The 19028-nt window shown below is 47.2% G+C and overlaps 1 protein-coding gene across 7 annotated transcripts; it reads left to right on the top strand.

The window, feature by feature from the left end:
* Positions 1-12: 12 nt before the first annotated feature.
* On the top strand, positions 13-18801 carry LOC117592445 (obscurin). Of its 7 annotated transcripts, none has more exons than XM_034286203.1 (37): positions 13-398; positions 1204-1325; positions 1384-1515; positions 1571-1741; positions 1807-1972; positions 3263-3355; positions 3545-5564; positions 6235-6537; positions 6610-6766; positions 6826-6911; positions 6970-7105; positions 7174-7358; positions 7418-7978; positions 8034-8894; positions 8960-9065; positions 9129-9310; positions 9479-9553; positions 10322-10488; positions 10551-10665; positions 10722-10961; positions 11024-11392; positions 11453-11709; positions 11766-11974; positions 12031-12173; positions 12230-12422; positions 12480-13472; positions 13535-13836; positions 13894-14075; positions 14134-14444; positions 14504-14689; positions 14756-14993; positions 15058-15639; positions 15699-16399; positions 16459-16591; positions 16658-18309; positions 18373-18478; positions 18537-18801. In XM_034286203.1, the coding sequence occupies exons 1-37, from the start codon at positions 390-392 to the stop codon at positions 18675-18677; spliced, it is 12585 nt and encodes a 4194-aa protein (XP_034142094.1). In that variant the 5' UTR covers positions 13-389; the 3' UTR covers positions 18678-18801. The 7 variants fall into 7 exon arrangements, with proteins under 7 accessions (XP_034142094.1, XP_034142092.1, XP_034142095.1 ...); XM_034286201.1 differs by having other exon boundaries at positions 11766-11977; positions 12034-12173; positions 18537-18677; XM_034286207.1 differs by having other exon boundaries at positions 14-398; positions 3545-4664; positions 18537-18677.
* The last annotated feature ends 227 nt before the right edge of the window (positions 18802-19028 follow it).

Genomic DNA, 19028 nt, shown 5'->3' with positions numbered 1-19028 from the left:
GCAAATATCGATCAGTCGTACAGTTGTCGGGATGCAGTTAAATTCATTGGCATCTGCACGCGGCGGCTGGTTCTCTTTTTTTTCATCATTTCTCGCGACGACCGTCTGTCAATAGGGAAATCTAATATACGGGGGCGCTGCAAACGAACCGATCGAATATTGCGAACACAAATTATGACAAACGAATTCCGGTGGTGCACACAGCCATAGCAATCAAAATCCTTTGATTTGTCGTATCCAAAAACCCTGTGCAAATATATAGAAACGAATTTTTGAGCTGCCTGCAGTAATAAGTTATGCAATACAGAAAGCAGTGCATACATTTATGCAGAGACTGTAAAGTGAATTAAGTGGAGTGGATAACAGAGTCAATCAGATCCGGAACTACAATGGATAACGTAAGCTATGCGTGACGGCGAGGGTCGGGTCGGGTCGCGCGAGTGCGTAAACATACAACATAAATCCGTGCGAAAATATGAACATGTGCCAAAATTTACTTATTAATACATTTGTGCAACGCAACCTACATACATATGTACATATACATATACTAAGAGAGTATATATAGTAGAGCACCCATTACTGTGAAACTTTCGAATAAAATCAGAGACAATTGATGTAATTTAATTTCGAACTCGTGCTGTGGGTTAAACTTGAACTCTTTTGGAAAATAATATTTTAATATAAATGCATTAATTAATATTTCAAAAATTCCATCAATAAATTGTCTCAAAATAATAAATGTTGGACCAAGCTACATATGTATGTATGTATGTATGTATGTATGTACATATGTGTCAAAGGTGTCGGAACGATCGGAATGAAATCCCGTTAAAGAGACGACACTGTGGACACTGCACTGTGCGCAATCAGCTGATGTCGAACGCATCAAGCTTTGCACAGTCAAATTGAAAAGCGGAATAAATAGACGAGCCATGCCATGCCCCCCGCGTGTCTATGTCAGCCACAAAATAGACTTTCAGCTAACGAGCTAATTTTTGTTCAGCACTGATACAGACACTTCCATTTGGCTACACGCAGTACGTGTGTTCGTACGTACATATTATGAGGCCAGATCTAATAAATTTGCACAAACGGAAAGCTTTCCGCGCTCTCCCAAGTACATAGGATACGCGTACAGTGGCTCTTTCGAATGCGTTTAACGAAGAAGTACTACAACTTGTTTATTTGTTTAATCAACAGGTACCAGATATTGTATTCGTGAGTCGTGACTATCAGGCTCAAACATTGGCCACGGACGAGATCAGTGTGGCCCGCGGAGACCTGGTCGAACTATTGAGCACAAAGGCAACAGAAAAATCAAGGTACGTTGGACTAACCAGAGCTTAAAGCTAAAGAGTTTTAATTTATGAATGCTTTCAGATGCTTTGTGCGAATGTTCGATAGTGGGGATGCTCCCAAGGAGGGCTGGGTGCCAATTGAAATACTTGAATTTAATCCCAACATGAATAGCTCCAATGGCAAAGAGACCGGCGATGCAGAGTTTAAAAAGCGGTAAGCCACGAAAGATCTCAGCTACCTATTGGATCATTATTTGGGCTATTTTTAGCACCATACTGAGGGAGCTGGTGGAAACCGAGGAGGAGTTTTCCAGGGACCTGCTGCATGTGCTAGAGAAATATATTAAAGGGATTGACAAGCCGGTGGTGCCCAGATCAGTGAGAGACAACAAGGATGTAATATTTTGCAACTTTCTGCACATTGCAGAGTTTCACAATAAGTTAGTTATCTACAAAGATTGGAGAGGATTATCTATGGTATAATTATTTTCCATTGCCATTACAGCGTGCTCAAGGAAGGACTCAAGTGCTACAGCAATCAGCCGAATATGGTGGCCAAAACCTTTTTGCGGCTGGAGCGGGACTTTGACAAGCATGTGGAATACTGCCAGAACGAGCCACTGGCCCAGGAGTACCTCAGCTCCAACCCAGAGGCGAAGAAATACTTTCAAGTGAGTAAACTCCTCAATGGCAGGGCCACAGATCTTTCCCATAAATCATTTTTGGTGTCGATAATGCTTGCGTTTCTTTGACTTTTATTTGTGTAATTATTATTGGTTGAATTCAAGCTGCCCAAACGTTGGATCCGTTGGATCGTATCCGTCTGCACACATTATGCGTACGAGTACGAGAGTATGTGCGAGAATATCAGTTTATTTTTAAAGGCAGACGCTTTCTATCCCAAAGCTTTCGCAGTTTTCAGTTGCTTCCGAGTGGTGTTGGCGGTCGTGTCGTGCTAATTATTCCCATACGTAACGGTTTCGCTTTAGGTACTTGAACTTCCCACCTACCTACTCCCTACACCATTTATCATAAATGGGATCCACAAAGATAGTTATCGGAACAGAAATAGAAACTCTTTGAATTTATGTATTGGAAAATCTCTTCGTTCAGCGACATAAATCGATTTGAAGTCGATCGATCGATCGTTTGATGTGTGTGAAAAAGTGAAGCGAGCAGCAAAGAATATTCAAAATCAATTTGTTAATATCTGTGACGTTTATCCGTTATGCAACAATATTTTTCCGACATTTTACTGTGCACGATACACGATAGTACATATATTTAAAGATACATTAATACGTATATATTTATAAAGATATATGTATGTACGAATGTACATATGTGCGCAGACACCACACACATATTTGACCTCACATCTAAAAGTATTCAAATGCGAGGAGTATATACGGGCAAATAATATATTGTAACATTGACTTTAAAGAGAATCACAGATCGTGTCTGTCTCTGCTCTGTAATTGGTTCAGCAGTGAATGCGACGAATATGGACAGTGAATAAAATAATACAGTCCATGACCGAGTGAATCTATCTAAACATCTTTCACATTTCACGACTAATATTCAAATATTAAGTATACATATTCGTATGGGTATAGCAAATATGTATCGTACATCTGACTATGTCTTTCCAAACCGAAAAATCATTCACGCACACATATCCATTTTTGCAACAAGTGATAAATTTTTAAACATCGTTCCAAAAATAACCCAACAGCGAGAGAGATAGAGAAAAACTTTGTTTTCAATGTATAAGTGAATATTCAATGCTCTCGTGGATGGCATGGGATGGGATGGAATGGGATGGCCAAGCGGGGGGAGGGCACTGGCGCAAATCCAAACCCAAACGGATGCACAAAATATCAACAAATATTCATGATTATTCCATTTTTTCACTATATTCAATAAGAACTTTTTCTAGAACATATTTGTGTGTCTTGCAGGAACTTTCGAAACAACTTGGAGACGATAAATCTCTTTCGGAACATCTGAAGCTACCCATTCAACGCATAAACGACTATCAACTTTTGTTCAAGGTTTGGACATGCCCATACACAGACATTTGTATCACATTTTCGTTTCTAGTTGGTGTGGTACTCTACAGTCTTTGTTTATAAACAATATACCACACACACAAACACACACAGAATAATATGCCAGCCTAGCTAATCATCCATCCTCTGCTTCGTGCCAAGAGACTACTCTATTAATGTTTGTTTTCGCAGGACTTCATTAAATACTCACTAAGCTTGAAAGAGAATGTTAAAGATTTGGAGCGGGCCCTAGAGCTAATGCTTAGTGTGCCGAGTCGGGCATATGACAACAGATTTCTTTCCAGCATCGAGGGCTGTCGCGGCAACATCTACAAGTTGGGGCGTCTCCTGCTGCACGATTGGTGCACTTTGATCGACAAAGACGGCAAGGCGCACGAGCGCTACTGCTTTCTGTTCAAGTCTAGAATATTGATAACCAAAGTTCGCAAAATATCCGAGAGCAGATCTGTGTTTATTTTGCAAAACATTGTCAAGCTGCCGCTCTGCAATATCGAGCATAGAGTCGATGAGAAACAGATTCTAATCAGCCTGAAAACTCCCGACGCAAACTCAATCTTTCCGATTAATATTAAGCCACACGGCGAGGCGGCTCCACTGAACTGGTACCAAGAGATCTCCTCGTATGTCAACCAAGACGTCACACTGCAAGAGCATAACGCTGACGATCTGAAGGTAGACTCCTCCCAGGTGGCCGCCGAAAGCGAACTGCTGCTGCACCTGCCACAGCGCGCAGAGGCGCATGATCCCAGCACTAGTGTTCGTGCCTCCGATGTGGCCGAGAACTACTTCCTGAGCAAGGAGACCAAAGAGCGTCTGCAGCTCGAGCAGCAGGAACTGCTGAAGCTGGAGCAGGAGGCCATCGAGCTGTACAAGCAGCAGCACGACCGGCAATACTCATCCAAGACAATAACCACCAAGTCCGAGTCCGTACAGATTTCTAGCTCGCAATCGCAATCGCAGTCGTACTCTACCAAGACAGAAGCTTCCAGAGTCGAGACTAGTTCTAAGACTGTGCCAGAGAGGAGTACTCCATCGCCAGCTCCGCCAGTCAAAGAGGTTGCACCGCAGCCCAAACCGCAGGCAGTTTCAGTGCCAGAATCGGCTTCACATTCCAGGGAAGTCGAAACAGTGGCTGTCGCCAGTTCTGTTGCAAAGCAAGAAGTACACGAGAGTGCAGCTCAAACTGTAACTGAGAGAACCGAGAAAACTGAGTCAGCTGCAATCGAATCGGTTGTTCTCAAAGAAGTGTCTGCCACCACAGAAACCAGCCAGGTTGAAGAGACATTAGCTGGTAAGAGCCCCGAAGAGCTAAAGCCCAATACTTCACAATATTCGATTCCAAAAATCCAAGTATACAATCCAGTAGAAAACGAAAACAAAAACCAAAACAAAAACAAAAGCGAACACGATAACACTGTTGTAACTAAGCACAGACCCATAGAGCTCAAAGATATCGTTGGCTACAGCGAATCCCTGCAGGACAGCGACACAGCGCCGCGGGGTTCGCAGGGCCGACATGGATACACCGCTAATATAACCGATAATGCTTCATTAACCATTTGGAATAACCGACTTGCCAATATCGCCGGGGATAGGGGCGGCGCTAATCAACACCTGCAACAGACAGGGCCGCCTCCGCCTCCAATTCCGCCTCATTTCACGCGTATGCCCGGCTTCTTCCAACCGCTTCCGCTCATTTCGTATGAAACTACCATTGAGATACTAATTGTCAAAGCACGCCCACCCTCACCGCCTCCACCGCCGCCGCCCACCATCAAGCGCCTTCTAGTCCATACTGAGAGTCTAGAGCAGAAGACGCAGAACTTCTTCGAGGGCATCTACGATGTGTCCTCGTCGGACACCTCGCTTCGCAATGCAAAACAGAAAATGCGAAGCATTAAGAACACCGTTCTCAAGTCGAAGGACTCCACTAACTATGCACAGGATACTGTGCAGAAGGCCAAAGCACGCGACTTCTTGCACATATTCACCCCGCCAGTTAAGAAAAGACCCATCTATGAGATTATCGAGGAGCCTGTTAACATTTATGAGCTTGATCGCGATTATACTGAGTCTATTGCTGACGATTTCAGAGAGCCAAGTGCAGATTTTGAAGCCAGAGGCCAAAGCGTCGGTGGCATGGATGATTATTATTCTGGCTACTCAGTGGCTTCCAAACGGCGCTATGAAAGTAAGTTCCAGACTCTCTGTTCCACTCCATTCCATTTCAGTTTTAAATTTAATTTGTATTTACTTGTATGTTAAAGTAACTTGTGTGACTATCGATCGTTGGGATGGATGCCCCTGTTTTAAATGTTCATAAATGTCTAAAATGTTAAGAATACGTAGGTTGCGTTAATTACCTTCCAGCAAATCGAATTCAGAGAATTTCATGTGCTCTCCACGTTGGTTACGTGTGCTCCGTTTTGCCTGCTGTCTACGCACACCAGCGCACTGCATATCATGTGCATACATGTTTGTACGTGCGTGACGTTCTCTGCTGTAGAGTCACATGTTCCTCGTTCCGTTCCTCATTCCGTTCCTCGTAAATAACTGTGTTTAAACACCAACCATTTCTATGTTCACTTCAAACACACACAGACTCCGCTTGTTTAATTAACAATTTATTTGTGTCCTATACCTTCATACAATCCTCCATTGAATCCCACACACATGTATTTCCAATCCTAGTCTGTTTTCCCAATTGGTTTCAAGTCAATTCAGTTCCTAAAGAATACAAGAAAACGATGCAGAAATATGTGTATCAAGTGCATATATTTTTTCATTACGGTAAATGGATAAATGAAATCGTATTAAAATATACTTTTCAACACCTTTCCACGCTTCGCTCTGGCCACCAGCGTCCTCCAGAACTGGAAACTACGATAGAGGTACTTCGTATGACAGCACTGCCGAGAAGCACTATGGAGTGAGCTCCAGACGCGATCGTAGCTCCGTTGACAAAGTTGAGGCACGCTCATCCCTCCTGGCCACAGGCCGCACAGAGAGCCGCGCCGAAAGTCGTGCTGAGAGCCGCGCTTCCTACTCAGTCGCCGAATCACGTGCTGGCATCCGGTCTGCTTCCCGGCAACTAGAGGATCGACCCCTACGCTCTGTCGACAAGCCAGTGGTCGTTAAGATGCTCAAGAGCGTCCAGGTGGATAGTAAGTTTTTTCGTACATGAGTTTAATGCTAATCAGACTGCTTATGTTCGCGGGTTTCTTCGTGCTTTTCAGTTGGAGAGACTGCGCATTTTGAGATCCAGTTCAAGGACCAGCCTGGACTGGTCACCTGGCTGAAGGACAACAAGCCCCTGGAAGATCGTTTGGCTGATCGAGTTATTCAGACAAGTGCGCCAATGAATTCGTATCGATTGGACATCAAGAACTGCAGGTTCGCAAGATTATTTAAATGAGCTTCCTTCCTTTGTCACATTAAGATCTTTGTTGCAGTGAGAGCGATGCAGGAACTTACACCATCCGCGCTCAGTCCGCGTCCGAGACAACAACTCTATCGGCACAGCTGGCAGTTGGCCAAGGTATGCTCGAGGTTCCTTACAAATCTAGCAGAGTTTTTCATTCATGTTCCGCACACAGCCCCAGGCCATGATGAAACTAAAACCAATGTGGCTCCGGCCTTTTTGGTTAGCTTGAAGGATGCTGAAATGATTGAGAACACGCTGTTCCGTTTCATGATCAAAATCAAAGGCGATCCCAAGCCCAGGGTCAAGTTGTGAGTAGAGAGAGGGCGAAAGTCTCAGCTTGGGCTCCAAATTAATCCAAGTTCTATTTCCCTTTTAGCTACAAAGATGAAGTGGAAATACTGGAGATCAACGAACGTATTCAAATCATCAGAGACAAGGACTATTTGGGCTTCTATGAGCTAGTCATTGCCGATGTACAGAAAAGTGATGCGGGAACGTACAGTTGCAAGGCCACGAATAAGTATGGCGATGCCAGCTGTGATGCTGTGGTAACCACTGTGGGTAGGTAATCGATTATAGATTGTTATGCCCATGATTGCATTATGTAATTCCACTTTTAGAGGACAGAAATCCATTCGGTGCGCTCAGTGGACAGATTCTGCCAGCTGGCGAGAAGCCCGTGTTCGCTTGGAAGCGTAACGGCGAGGAGTTCGATCCCGAGGAACGCTTCAAGGTGCTCTTCGGCGAGGATGAGGATTCGCTGGCTCTGGTGTTCCAGCACGTCAAGCCTGAGGATGCCGGCATCTACACGTGTGTGGCTCAGACATCCACCGGCAATATCTCCTGCAGTGCCGAGCTGTCGGTTCAGGGTGCAATTCAGACCCTGAACAGGGAGCCGGAGAAGCCCACGCTGGTGATCGAACACCGCGAGGCAAACACGAGCATCGGTGGAACGGCCATTCTGGAGCTGCAATGCAAGGGCTTCCCCAAGCCAGCTGTGCTCTTCAAGCACGAGGGCGAGGTCATTGAGGTGGATGATCGCCACAAGTTCATGTACGAGGATGAGGAGAGCATGTCGCTGATTATAAAGAACATAAACACAGCCGATGCCGGGGAGTACACCATTGAGGCTGTGAATGAGTTGGGACAGGATGAGTCGACCATTAATCTGGTCGTAAAAGGTGAGATTTCAAGTATCAATTTGAGGAAATCTAACTCCTTACTCTTCCCTTGCAGCTCCACCAAAGATAAAGAAGATCAAGGACATTACCTGCTCGGCTGGCGAGACAATTAAAATGGAAATCGAAGTGGAAGGCTTCCCGCAGACAGCGGTGATTGTTACCAACAATGCAAAGGATGTGAGCAGCGAGAGCAACGTGAAGATCACCTCCAGCTCCATTGGCAAGAGCGTAGAGAAGGTTGTGGTGGAGATATCGGACATTAAGCTCGCCCAAGCGGGCAACTACTCGATTCGTGCCACCAACGACATCAGCCAGACATCCGAGTACTGGAGCTGCACCGTCAAATCGAAGCCAGTGATCGTTAAGCAGTTTGAGAGCGAATACATTCACGGGGAGAAGGAGAACGTGCAGATGACGGTCCGCATTGATGCCTATCCCGAGGCGAAGCTCGTCTGGTACCACGATGAAACTGAAATCAAGCTGACTGACGCCAAGTACAGCGTCAGCACCGATGGCAATGCCTACACTCTGAAGATCAGTGGCGCCACCCGAGTGGATGCTGGCAAGTACACGGTCAAGGCCACCAACGAGCACGGTTCGGCGACTAGCGCCACGCAGCTGCTGATCAAGTGCTCGCCGGAGTTCACCAAGAAGCTGAAGAACATGACCGTGGTGGAAGGAGACTCCAATGTGGAGCTGGTTGTGGGCATCGATGCCTATCCTCGGCCACACGCCAAGTGGTACATTGACGGCATTGAGATCGATGAGAAGCGCAACGATGTCCGCCATGTGGAGGAGGGCAATGACTTCAAATTGATTCTCAATCAGGCGGCAACTAACATGCAGGGCACATACTGCTGCAAAGTCATGAACGATTACGGCAAGCTGGAGGACAATTGTGTTGTGACCGTCAACTGTGAGTTGGTCTGCACTTTTGGGTATCCCAACTCCCTGCTTCATCTTTTATATTTCCAATTCAAGGCAAACCGAAGGTGAAGCGTGGTCTCAAGAATATTGAGGTGCAGGAAGGCAAATCCTTTACATTGGAGGTCGAAGTATACAGCGAGCCAGAGGCAAACATTAAATGGTGTGCAAGTGAAACAGATTTTAATAGTTGAGCTACTACTCAACCCACTTGTCTTTTGTTTAGGTTCAAAGACGGCCATGAAATCTATGAAGATGCACGCATTAAAATCTCCCGCGACTCTCAGCGCATTGAGAATTATTATCTTACGCTGAATCTGGCCAAAACTGAAGACTCTGGCACTTATGAGGTGAAGGCGGCCAATTTTATTGGCGAGACGACATCCACCTGCAAGGTCGTTGTTTTGAGTAAGTTTTCCAGAAGCGAATCGATGCCGCTTTATTTCTATCTATATTATTGTATTGGGGAAACATTTAGGGCATAGCAAAGGTGTCCGAACAATGCGTAGGGGTTTGGTTTTCCTTTTGAAATTACATTGAAAATAAGCTAATCTACAATATGAAATTTCGATACAGCAAGCGACACAATGTCTCTGGAACAAACAGTGACTAAAACAATGATTGCGACAACTGAACAGCCTGAAGAAGGGGGTAAACCACAAAATACATTTTCAATACATACATTTCAACAATAAGAACCATAAGATAAAATACTACTCGTAATACTTGTAAATATATATTTGGAAAATGCATAATGTGGATGTGGAATGAACAGAAATTAACATAACAAACATGACAACCATTAACATTAACATTTCATTCATCATCATCAAAACTGTACAAAGCACAAACAAAACACTACTAACCATCCGATCTGTAAATTGATCTGAAATTGCTGTCTCTGTGTGCATCGTGTAAAGGGAATGAGAATGGACATCGAATCGTACTGAGCACTCACGAGTAATACCTAAAAATAGTTTCTAAGCATTGAATGTCTTTTTGTACAATGTATGGCACTGCTTTAGGGGTGATATCATTTTGCTCACTAGTGTAAATAGCTCTTGAAAATAATCATCAAAAGATGCAGCTAAATACTCTGCATTCTGGATACTGCGAAAGAAGAAATCTTCAACAACTTTCTGGAACTGCAAGAACAACTTTTCAACATATTTACTTAATCTTTTTTTATTGAAAATTTCGGGTTTGGGTTTCCAGTACTTTCAGTGACGAAAAGGCTGAGAGGTTGCCATGCCAACTTTATGGATAAATGCTGCACTGCAAAACACAAAACACTAACAAAACAATTCGATTGTGTACTATAAGTACTTATTCTCTGTACAGATATATAATAGTGAAAAAGTAGCAATTAAGTTTAGCATTTACCAGATCTACGTATGCTGATAACTCTCTTCCTTGTAGCTGTTCCTGAAATCCTGCACGTGGACGTCTTCCAGACGCACAGTTTCGAGAGTGTTCCACTCAAATATGAGGTCATTGCCACGGGCATACCCAAGCCGGAAGCGATATGGTATCACGATGGAAAACCAATTACAGCGGATAAGCATACGGCCATTACCGTTGATGGGGTTTGTTTTTGAAAAATGCATCTTTGGGCCACGAGAGTTAAACTGTTCATAAATCATTGCAGGATCATTACAAGCTGGAGGTGCAGTCGCTAGATCTGGTTGATGCTGGAGAGTACAAGGTGGTGGTGCAGAATAAATGCGGCGAGAAGTCGCATAAAGGCGATCTCTCACTCTCAGGTGGGATAATCCATTCAAAAATGTTTCAAAATCATTAAATATTATTCCTCCCAAAGGTGTTGCTGAGTACCGCAAGCCGCTACTCACCAAGGGATCGGGATTGAAGGACATTAAAGTGAACAAGGGCGACAAGGTGTCGGAGCCTGTCATATTCACAGCCGATCCAGCACCCGAAATTGTGTGGCTTAAGGACGGTCAGCCAGTGAAGGAGAGCAACAACCTCAAGCTCAAGGTGGAAAAGAAGGAACTGGAGCACGGACTGCAGCAATACACTTGCACGCTGAATATTTTGGATGGTATTGCAATCTATTTAATGTAGAGTTGGAAAGTTTTTCACTTGTTTCATTTTCGATTTCAGCTGACATTAAGGACTCGGGTCGTTACGAGTTGAAGGTTAAGAACAAGTACGGAGAGCTGGCCACCAGCGGCTGGATAGATGTGCTGGCCAAGCCAGAGATATCCGGCCTGGAGGATCGCAAGTGCCTGCCCGGTGACACCATCTGCTTCGAGGCGTTGGTGCTGGCCAACCCGAAGCCGAAGGTTTCCTGGACCAGGGGCAATGAGAATCTGTGCAACAACGAGAATTGCGAGGTAATTGCCGACGTGGATGCCGACAAGTATCGACTGGTCTTCCAGGCAGTTTCTCCCAGCGAATCCTCCAAATACACCATTACCGCGGTCAACAGCGAGGGCAGATCCAGTGTTGAATTTAACTTGTCTGTGTTGGGTAGGTTTTTCCCCATACCCTTGGTGTTCCCCTACAATTAATTACTACAAAATGTTACAGTGGAGAAGCCCACATTCATTGTCAATCCTGAGAGCCAGAGCATTCATGATTACCGGCCAGTTTCCACCAAGGTTCTGGTCCATGGTGTGCCACTGCCTACGCTTGAATGGCTGAAGGACGATAAGCCCATCAATTTGGAAGCCATCAACAAGCCGCACAAGGACAAGCTCTACAAGAAAGAGGACACCAAGAAGGGCTCCGACCAAATCGAAGGTGTATTCGATATAAAAACCTTCAGGGAAAACGATGCGGGAACAGTAAGTGAAATATTCCTGGATAATCAGTTATAATTAACTCGTGCCCTTGCTTCTAGTACACCTGTGTGGCCACCAATGAGATTGGTGTAACCAAAGCACCCTTCAAGCTGGCGCTGCTGTCGCTGGCACCCAGCTTTGTCAAGAAGCTGGACAATGCGCTGGACGTGCTGCAGGGCGAACCGCTCGTGCTGGAGTGCACCGTGGATGGCAGTCCATTGCCCACTGTTCAATGGCTAAAGGATGGCGAGGAAGTGAAGCCCAGCGAAGCGTAAGACACCACAGCCACGACTAGCCCCACAGACAATGATGTACCTCTCTTTTTAGTGTGAAGATCTCCACCAGCCCCGAGGGTTTGGTCAAATTGGAGATCAACAACTGCGAACCCAACGACTCGGGTGCCTACAAGCTAATCATATCCAATCCGCACGGAGAGAAGGTGGCACTGTGTGCTGTGGCTGTTAAACGTAAGTGCTTGAGCCTCTATCCGCTACCCACTAAAGATTATTCCTTTGTACCACAGCTGAGGAGGTGCAGCCGCGTTTCCTTAAACCCATTTCGAGCCAAACTGTTGTCGTGGGTGAACCTCTGAAGCTAGAGGCTGAAGTCTTTGGCTTCCCCGCTCCCGAAGTGAAGTGGTACAAGGACGGCTTGCTGCTGCGTCCCAGCCCAGAGATTAACTTTATCAACAATCCCAATGGCCAGATTGGACTGAGGTAGCAGCTGTGACATGCCTCTCAAAGTACACACTAAATTGATTATCCCATATTTAGCATTGATACTGCAACACCCCAAGATGCTGGTGTCTATAAGTGTCTGATAATCAACAAGGGCGGAGAGGTGGAAGGTGTGTCCAAGGTGGAGATTGTGCCCAAGGAGTCAAAGCCGGCATTTGTGGCCGAGCTGCAGGATTCAGCGAGCATCGAAGGTTTCCCTGTCAAAATGGACATCAAGGTGGTGGGCAATCCGAAGCCAAAACTCCAATGGTTCCACAATGGCCACGAAATTCTGCCAGACCCCAAGCACATTGCGATTGTCGAGAATCCGGACAACAGCACGAGCCTAATCATAGAGAAAACCGTGCCCGGTGACTCTGGATTGTACGAGGTGATTGCTCAGAACTCTGAGGGTTCCACAGCATCCAAGGCCAAGCTCTATGTGGCGCCCAAAGCGGACGAAACAGCCACAGAGGAAGCGCCACAGTTTGTTTCGGCCCTCAGGGATGTGAATGCCGACGAGGGTCAGGAGCTCGTGCTGTCTGCGCCGTTCATTGCTAACCCCATGCCCGAGGTTATTTGGACCAAGGATGGAGTCACGCTCACGCCCAGCGAGCGTCTGCTGATGACCTGCGATGGCAAACACATTGGACTGAGCATAAAGCCAGCCGAGGCAGCCGATTCCGGCAACTACACGTGTCTGCTGGCCAATCCCCTGGGCGAGGACTCGTCCGCCTGCAATGCGAACGTCAGGAAGGTGTACAAGCCGCCAGTTTTCACACAAAAGATCTCCGATCAGCAGCAGGTGTTTGGCAACAATGCCAAGATTCCGGTGACTGTCTCTGGTGTGCCCTATCCCGAGCTGGTGTGGTACTTCCAGGACAAGCCCATTCCCAAGTCGGACAAGTATATCCTCAAGAACGATGGCGATCATCACATGCTGATTGTCAACAACTGCGATAAGGAAGACCAAGGCGTCTACAAGTGTATCGCCAGCAACAGGGAGGGCAAGGACATTACCCAGGGACGTCTCGATATTGTCAATGAAATGTGAGTATTCCTTCTTTAGATTGTAAGGCTATAAAATCTTTACTTACTCCATTTGCATACAGCAAGAAGCACTCGCGTTCGGAGCCTCCAGTATTCCTCAAGAAGATTGGCGACTGTGACATCTATGAGGGCATGATTGCCAAGTTCACTGCCTGTGCCACGGGTTACCCAGAGCCAGAGGTTGAGTGGTTTAAGAACGATCAGAAACTCTTCCCCTCGGATAGATTCCTGATTGACATCGAGCCGAACGGCCTGCTGCGGCTGACCATCAAAAATGTCACCGAGTACGATGTGGGCCGTTATTCTTGCCGCATCTTCAACCCATACGGAGATGACATTTGCCACGCCGAACTCTTCTACGACTGTAGGTGTAGCTGGTCTCGCTGGCGTTCAGATTATGCTCACACTCTTTCCATTGCAGCTCTGGACAGCCAGCAGAAGCCACTGGAGGATCAATACACCGATTTCAAGAAGTACAAAAAGTCCGGTGCTCCGCCACCATTGTCCGAGGGTCCAATCATATCCCGCATGACCGATCGTGGACTGCTGCTGTCGTGGAACCCATCGGTGCCACTGACGCCACGCTATCCCATCACCTATCAGGTAAATTATTGGAAAATCTCTTTCACTAACCCCAACTAATATTGATTTAATGATTTAGGTTGAAATGATGGACCTGCCTGAAGGTGACTGGCGTACACTGAGAACTGGAGTGCGCAGCTGCGCCTGCGACATCCGCAATCTGGAGCCATTCAGAGACTATAGATTTAGGATACGCGTGGAGAATAAGTTTGGTGTGAGCGATCCCAGCCCCTACACTCAGACCTACAGGCAAAAACTTGTGCCAGAGCCAACGAAGACCTACACCTACCTGCCACCGGGCACGGACTTTAGGCCAGAGACTTCGCCGTACTTCCCCAAGGACTTTGATATTGAGCGGCCGCCACATGATGGACTTGCACAGGCCCCACAGTAATTTCAGATTCGTATGAGTTGGAGCCACTAAACTTAGTTTGATTTTTGCTACACAGATTCCTGCTGCGCGAGAACGACATTGGCTATGGAGTGAAGGGACACAACACGGAGCTCATGTGGTTCGTTTATGGCTATCCGAAGCCAAAGATGACTTACTACTTCGATGACATGATCATCGAGTCGGGTGGCAGATTCGATCAGAGCTACACACGAAATGGCCAGGCCACGCTGTTCATCAACAAGTGAGCTTCAAGCTACTTTGCCTAACATAAAATAATTACCATAATATTTATTTTTACTACCCATAGCATGCTGGATCGCGATGTGGGTTGGTATGAGGCAGTCGCTACGAATGAGCACGGTGAGGCCAGACAGCGCGTGAGGCTGGAAATTGCCGAGCATCCGCGTTTCCTGAAGCGACCAGATGAAACCTTCATTATGTCACGCAAGAACGGAAGAATCGAGGCCAAGCTGGTGGGCATTCCGCTGCCAGAGGTTCATTGGTACAAGGACTGGAAACCAATTGCTGAATCATCGCGCATTAAGGTGAATATTGATCGAACTTCTCCCTCGGGTTTATACATTGACAGTTTTGTTTTGCTGCCAACAGATTAGCTCCTATGATCCCGACATCTATGTGCTCTCCATCCACGATTCGATCATCAAGGATGGCGGACTCTATTCGATTAGTGCCAGAAATATAGCTGGCTCCATAAGCACCTCGGTCACAGTGCACATTGAGGAGAATGAGGATCAGTACATCTACAAGACCTACGGCCGACATCCGTATGTGCGTTCTAAGCAGCTGCGCTACCAGGACAAGTACGATATTGGCGATGAGCTTGGACGCGGCACTCAGGGCATCACCTACCATGCCGTGGAGCGTGCCACTGGTGACAATTATGCAGCCAAGATCATGTATGGCCGCCCAGAGCTGCGACCCTTCATGCTGAACGAACTGGAGATGATGAACACGTTCAACCACAAGCACTTGATTCGTCCCTACGATGCCTACGACACGGACCGCAGTGTCACACTCATTATGGAGCTGGCAGCTGGTGGCGAGCTGGTCAGGGACAACCTGCTGCGACGCGACTACTACACAGAGCGAGACATTGCCAATTATGTGAGGCAAACTCTTTGGGGACTCGAGCACATGCACGAGATGGGCGTAGGTCACATGGGTCTCACGGTGAGCAAGAAAGGAAGTGCATAAACTACAATCTTTAATTATTTAATTCTCAATTGCAGATCAAGGATCTACTCATTTCGGTGGTGGGCAGTGATTACATTAAGGTCTCAGACTTTGGTTTGTCGCGTAAAATCAACAAGCACAATCTGTCGACTCTCGATTATGGCATGCCGGAGTTTGTTTCCCCGGAAGTGGTTAACAAGGAGGGCGTGAACTACTCCCACGATATGTGGACCGTGGGCTTGATCACCTACGTGCTGCTGGGTGGCCACAATCCGTTCTTGGGCATTGATGATAGGGAGACCTTGACCAAGATTCGTGAGGGACGCTGGGACTTCAAGGACGAGCTGTGGACACACATCTCTGATGATGGCCGTGACTTTATCAGCCGTCTGCTGCTCTACAGCCCGGAGGAGCGCATGGATGTGAAGACAGCACTGAAGCATCCATGGTTCTTCATGCTCGATCGCCAGGCATCCGACCATGACTATCAGATCCGCACCGATCGTCTGAGGAACTACTACGATCATTTCAGGGATTGGTATGCAAATGCCTCGTGCAAGAACTACTTCCGCAGACGTCGCCTCAGTGGCTGCTTCCAGCATCCATCCAAAATGGTTTATCCCCCTGGACACGTTTACACGCCAGAGCAGACCCCAGAGCCCCTGCCAGAGCCACGCAAGCGGGCAAAGCGCGAGGAAGTTGTCTCGAAATACTTGCATCCCGACTACGAGCTGGGATTGATTCAATCGGAGAGCCAGTAAGTATAGCCATAGAGTGGTGGATCGTTGCAATTTCCTTACCTGTTTCTATTTCTAGTTACCAGTATGGCCCGGATACATATTTGCTGCAGCTGCGGGATGTCAACTTCCCCGTGAGGTTGCGTGAGTACATGAAGGTGGCCCACAGGCGTTCCCCATCGTTTGCCTTGAACGATTCTGTGGATTGGTCGGTAAGTACAGCAGCCCAACGAACTCCTAGTCGTGTCTTACTATAGCAAATCTTTCTCTTTCTGTAGCTGCCTGTGATCCGCGAACGACGTCGCTTCACTGACATCATGGATGAGGAAATCGACGATGAGCGCACACGCAGTCGCATCAGCATGTATGCTGCCAATGATTCCTACTCCATAAGGCGCCTGCGCACAGAGCTGGGCCCACGTCTGGATGAGTACACTGAGGCCGAGGCCATGATTGAGACGCAGCGCGAGGGCTATCCGCCATTCTTCCGTGAGAAGCCGCAGACGATTGCCATCACCGAAAACCAGCCCAGTCACATCCATTGCTTTGCTGTGGGCGATCCCAAGCCTTGCGTGCAGTGGTTCAAGAACGACATGGTTCTGTCCGAGAGCAAACGCATCAAAATCTCAGTCGATGAGGATGGACGCTCCATTCTGCGCTTCGAGCCAGCACTCCACTTCGATGTGGGTGTCTACAAAGTGGTGGCTAGGAACAAGGTGGGACAGACTGTGGCCCGCTGCCGCATCGTGGTGGCCACACTGCCAGATGCACCCGACTCCCCGGAAATCTCTGCCAACAGCGGCACGGAGATTCTGCTCAGATGGAAACAGCCACGCGACGATGGTCACTCCACGGTTCTGTGCTACAGTCTGCAGTACAAGCTGAGCAACTGCGATGCCTGGACCACGGTGGCCGACAATATCGATCATGAGTTCTACCTGCTGCACGATCTGCAGCCAAACACCAGCTATCAGTTCAGGCTGGCCTCGAAGAACCGCATTGGCTGGAGCGAAATGGGCATACCCGTGGCCGCATCCACCGTGGGCCATGACGCACCAAAAATACACATCACCAAGGCAATGAAGCATTTACAGCAGCTCACCGAGAACGGTCACCAGGTGATACCCGAAGAGGAGCGCGTGCACACCGACTATCACTGCGAGCGTGAGCCACCCAACTGGGTGACCGACTCCTCCGTGAGCGACAAGTACAGCTTCATCTCGGAGATAGCACGCGGCGAGTTCAGCACCATTGTGAAGGGCATTCAAAAGTCCACCGACACAGTGGTGGTGGCCAAGATACTCGAGGTGACCGACGAAAACGAGGACTCGGTCGTGGCCGAGTTTGATAACTTCAAGACGCTGCGCCACGAGCGCATACCCGCACTCTTCAGTGCCTACAAGCCGCTGAATGTGCCCATTGCCATATTCGTGATGGAGAAGCTGCAGGGAGCCGATGTGCTCACCTACTTCAGCAGCCGCCACGAGTACTCCGAGCAGATGGTGGCCAGCGTCGTCACCCAGCTGCTGGATGCACTGCAATACCTGCACTGGCGTGGCTACTGCCATCTCAACATACAGCCCGACAATGTGGTGATGGCCTCCGTGCGCTCGATTCAAGTCAAATTGGTGGACTTTGGTTCGGCCAAGAAGGTGAACAAGTTGGGCGTCAAGGTGACGCCATGCGGCTCGCTGGACTTCCAGCCGCCAGAGATGATCAACGACGAACCAATATTCCCACAGAGCGACATTTGGTCCGTTGGTGCGCTGACATACTTGCTCTTGTCCGGATGCAGTCCATTCCGCGGAAGCGACGAATACGAAACCAAGCAAAATATTTCCTTTGTTCGATACAGATTCGAGAATCTGTTCAGGGAAGTTACACCCGAGGCGACACGCTTTATTATGCTCTTGTTTAAGCGTCACCCAACGTGAGTACACCAGACAGACTCAAGGCATATTATGCATATATCAATGTGCTATTATCATTACAGCAAACGGCCATACACTGAAGATTGCTTGGAGCATAGATGGCTCATGTCCTCTGACTATATGGTTAGAAAACGAGAGAGGGCCATCTTTTTGGGCAGTCGACTGAAGGTAATATTTGAACCTCTACCAATTTCCATTCGAAAGTGCATAATTATTTCCCTTTCAGTCTTTCTGCGATGAATATCATGACCACAAGAATGCCACAGCCACATCATCCAAGGTTCTCAATACAGTTGCCGGTGGACCTACACCAACTCAACTGCTTCGATCGAATAGCATCCAAGAGGAACTGCTCACAACATTTTAGTCAATTAGCTCCGACGTACGCATAAGAGAATGTTGTTTTTATTTCTTGTATATATCGAATACATTATCTGGTTAATTCAACAACAAAAACAAAAAAACAGAAAAATATACCGATTTGAATTGAATGAAATTTTGTTTACAATGTTGTGTATAAACCGCCCACACGCCTGTCGACTCATCGCGGCACTCCCACGTTCTCACCTCCACAAATCTATGTACACATAAACGCGAAATGCGGCCATAAATTAATAGATATAGCGGTTTCCCCCCACAAGCTAAAAATAAACAAAGGTCATCCCATCAGGTGTTTTACAGAGAACACCAAACAGAATGTGTAAACATTTATGACCGC

Source organism: Drosophila guanche, unplaced genomic scaffold, assembly GCF_900245975.1.
Source record: "Drosophila guanche unplaced genomic scaffold, DGUA_6, whole genome shotgun sequence".
Taxonomy (NCBI): domain Eukaryota; kingdom Metazoa; phylum Arthropoda; class Insecta; order Diptera; family Drosophilidae; genus Drosophila; species Drosophila guanche.
The sequence above is the reverse complement of the archived record's forward strand: the minus strand, read 5'-3'. Positions and strand labels throughout refer to the sequence as shown.

Excerpts from the sequence above, each read along its gene's own strand:
- LOC117592445 (XM_034286203.1), top strand. Across the intron at positions 3,356-3,544 it reads ACTATCAACTTTTGTTCAAG|GACTTCATTAAATACTCACT; the intron begins GTTTGGACATGC and ends TTGTTTTCGCAG. Across the intron at positions 7,979-8,033 it reads CATTAATCTGGTCGTAAAAG|CTCCACCAAAGATAAAGAAG; the intron begins GTGAGATTTCAA and ends CTTCCCTTGCAG.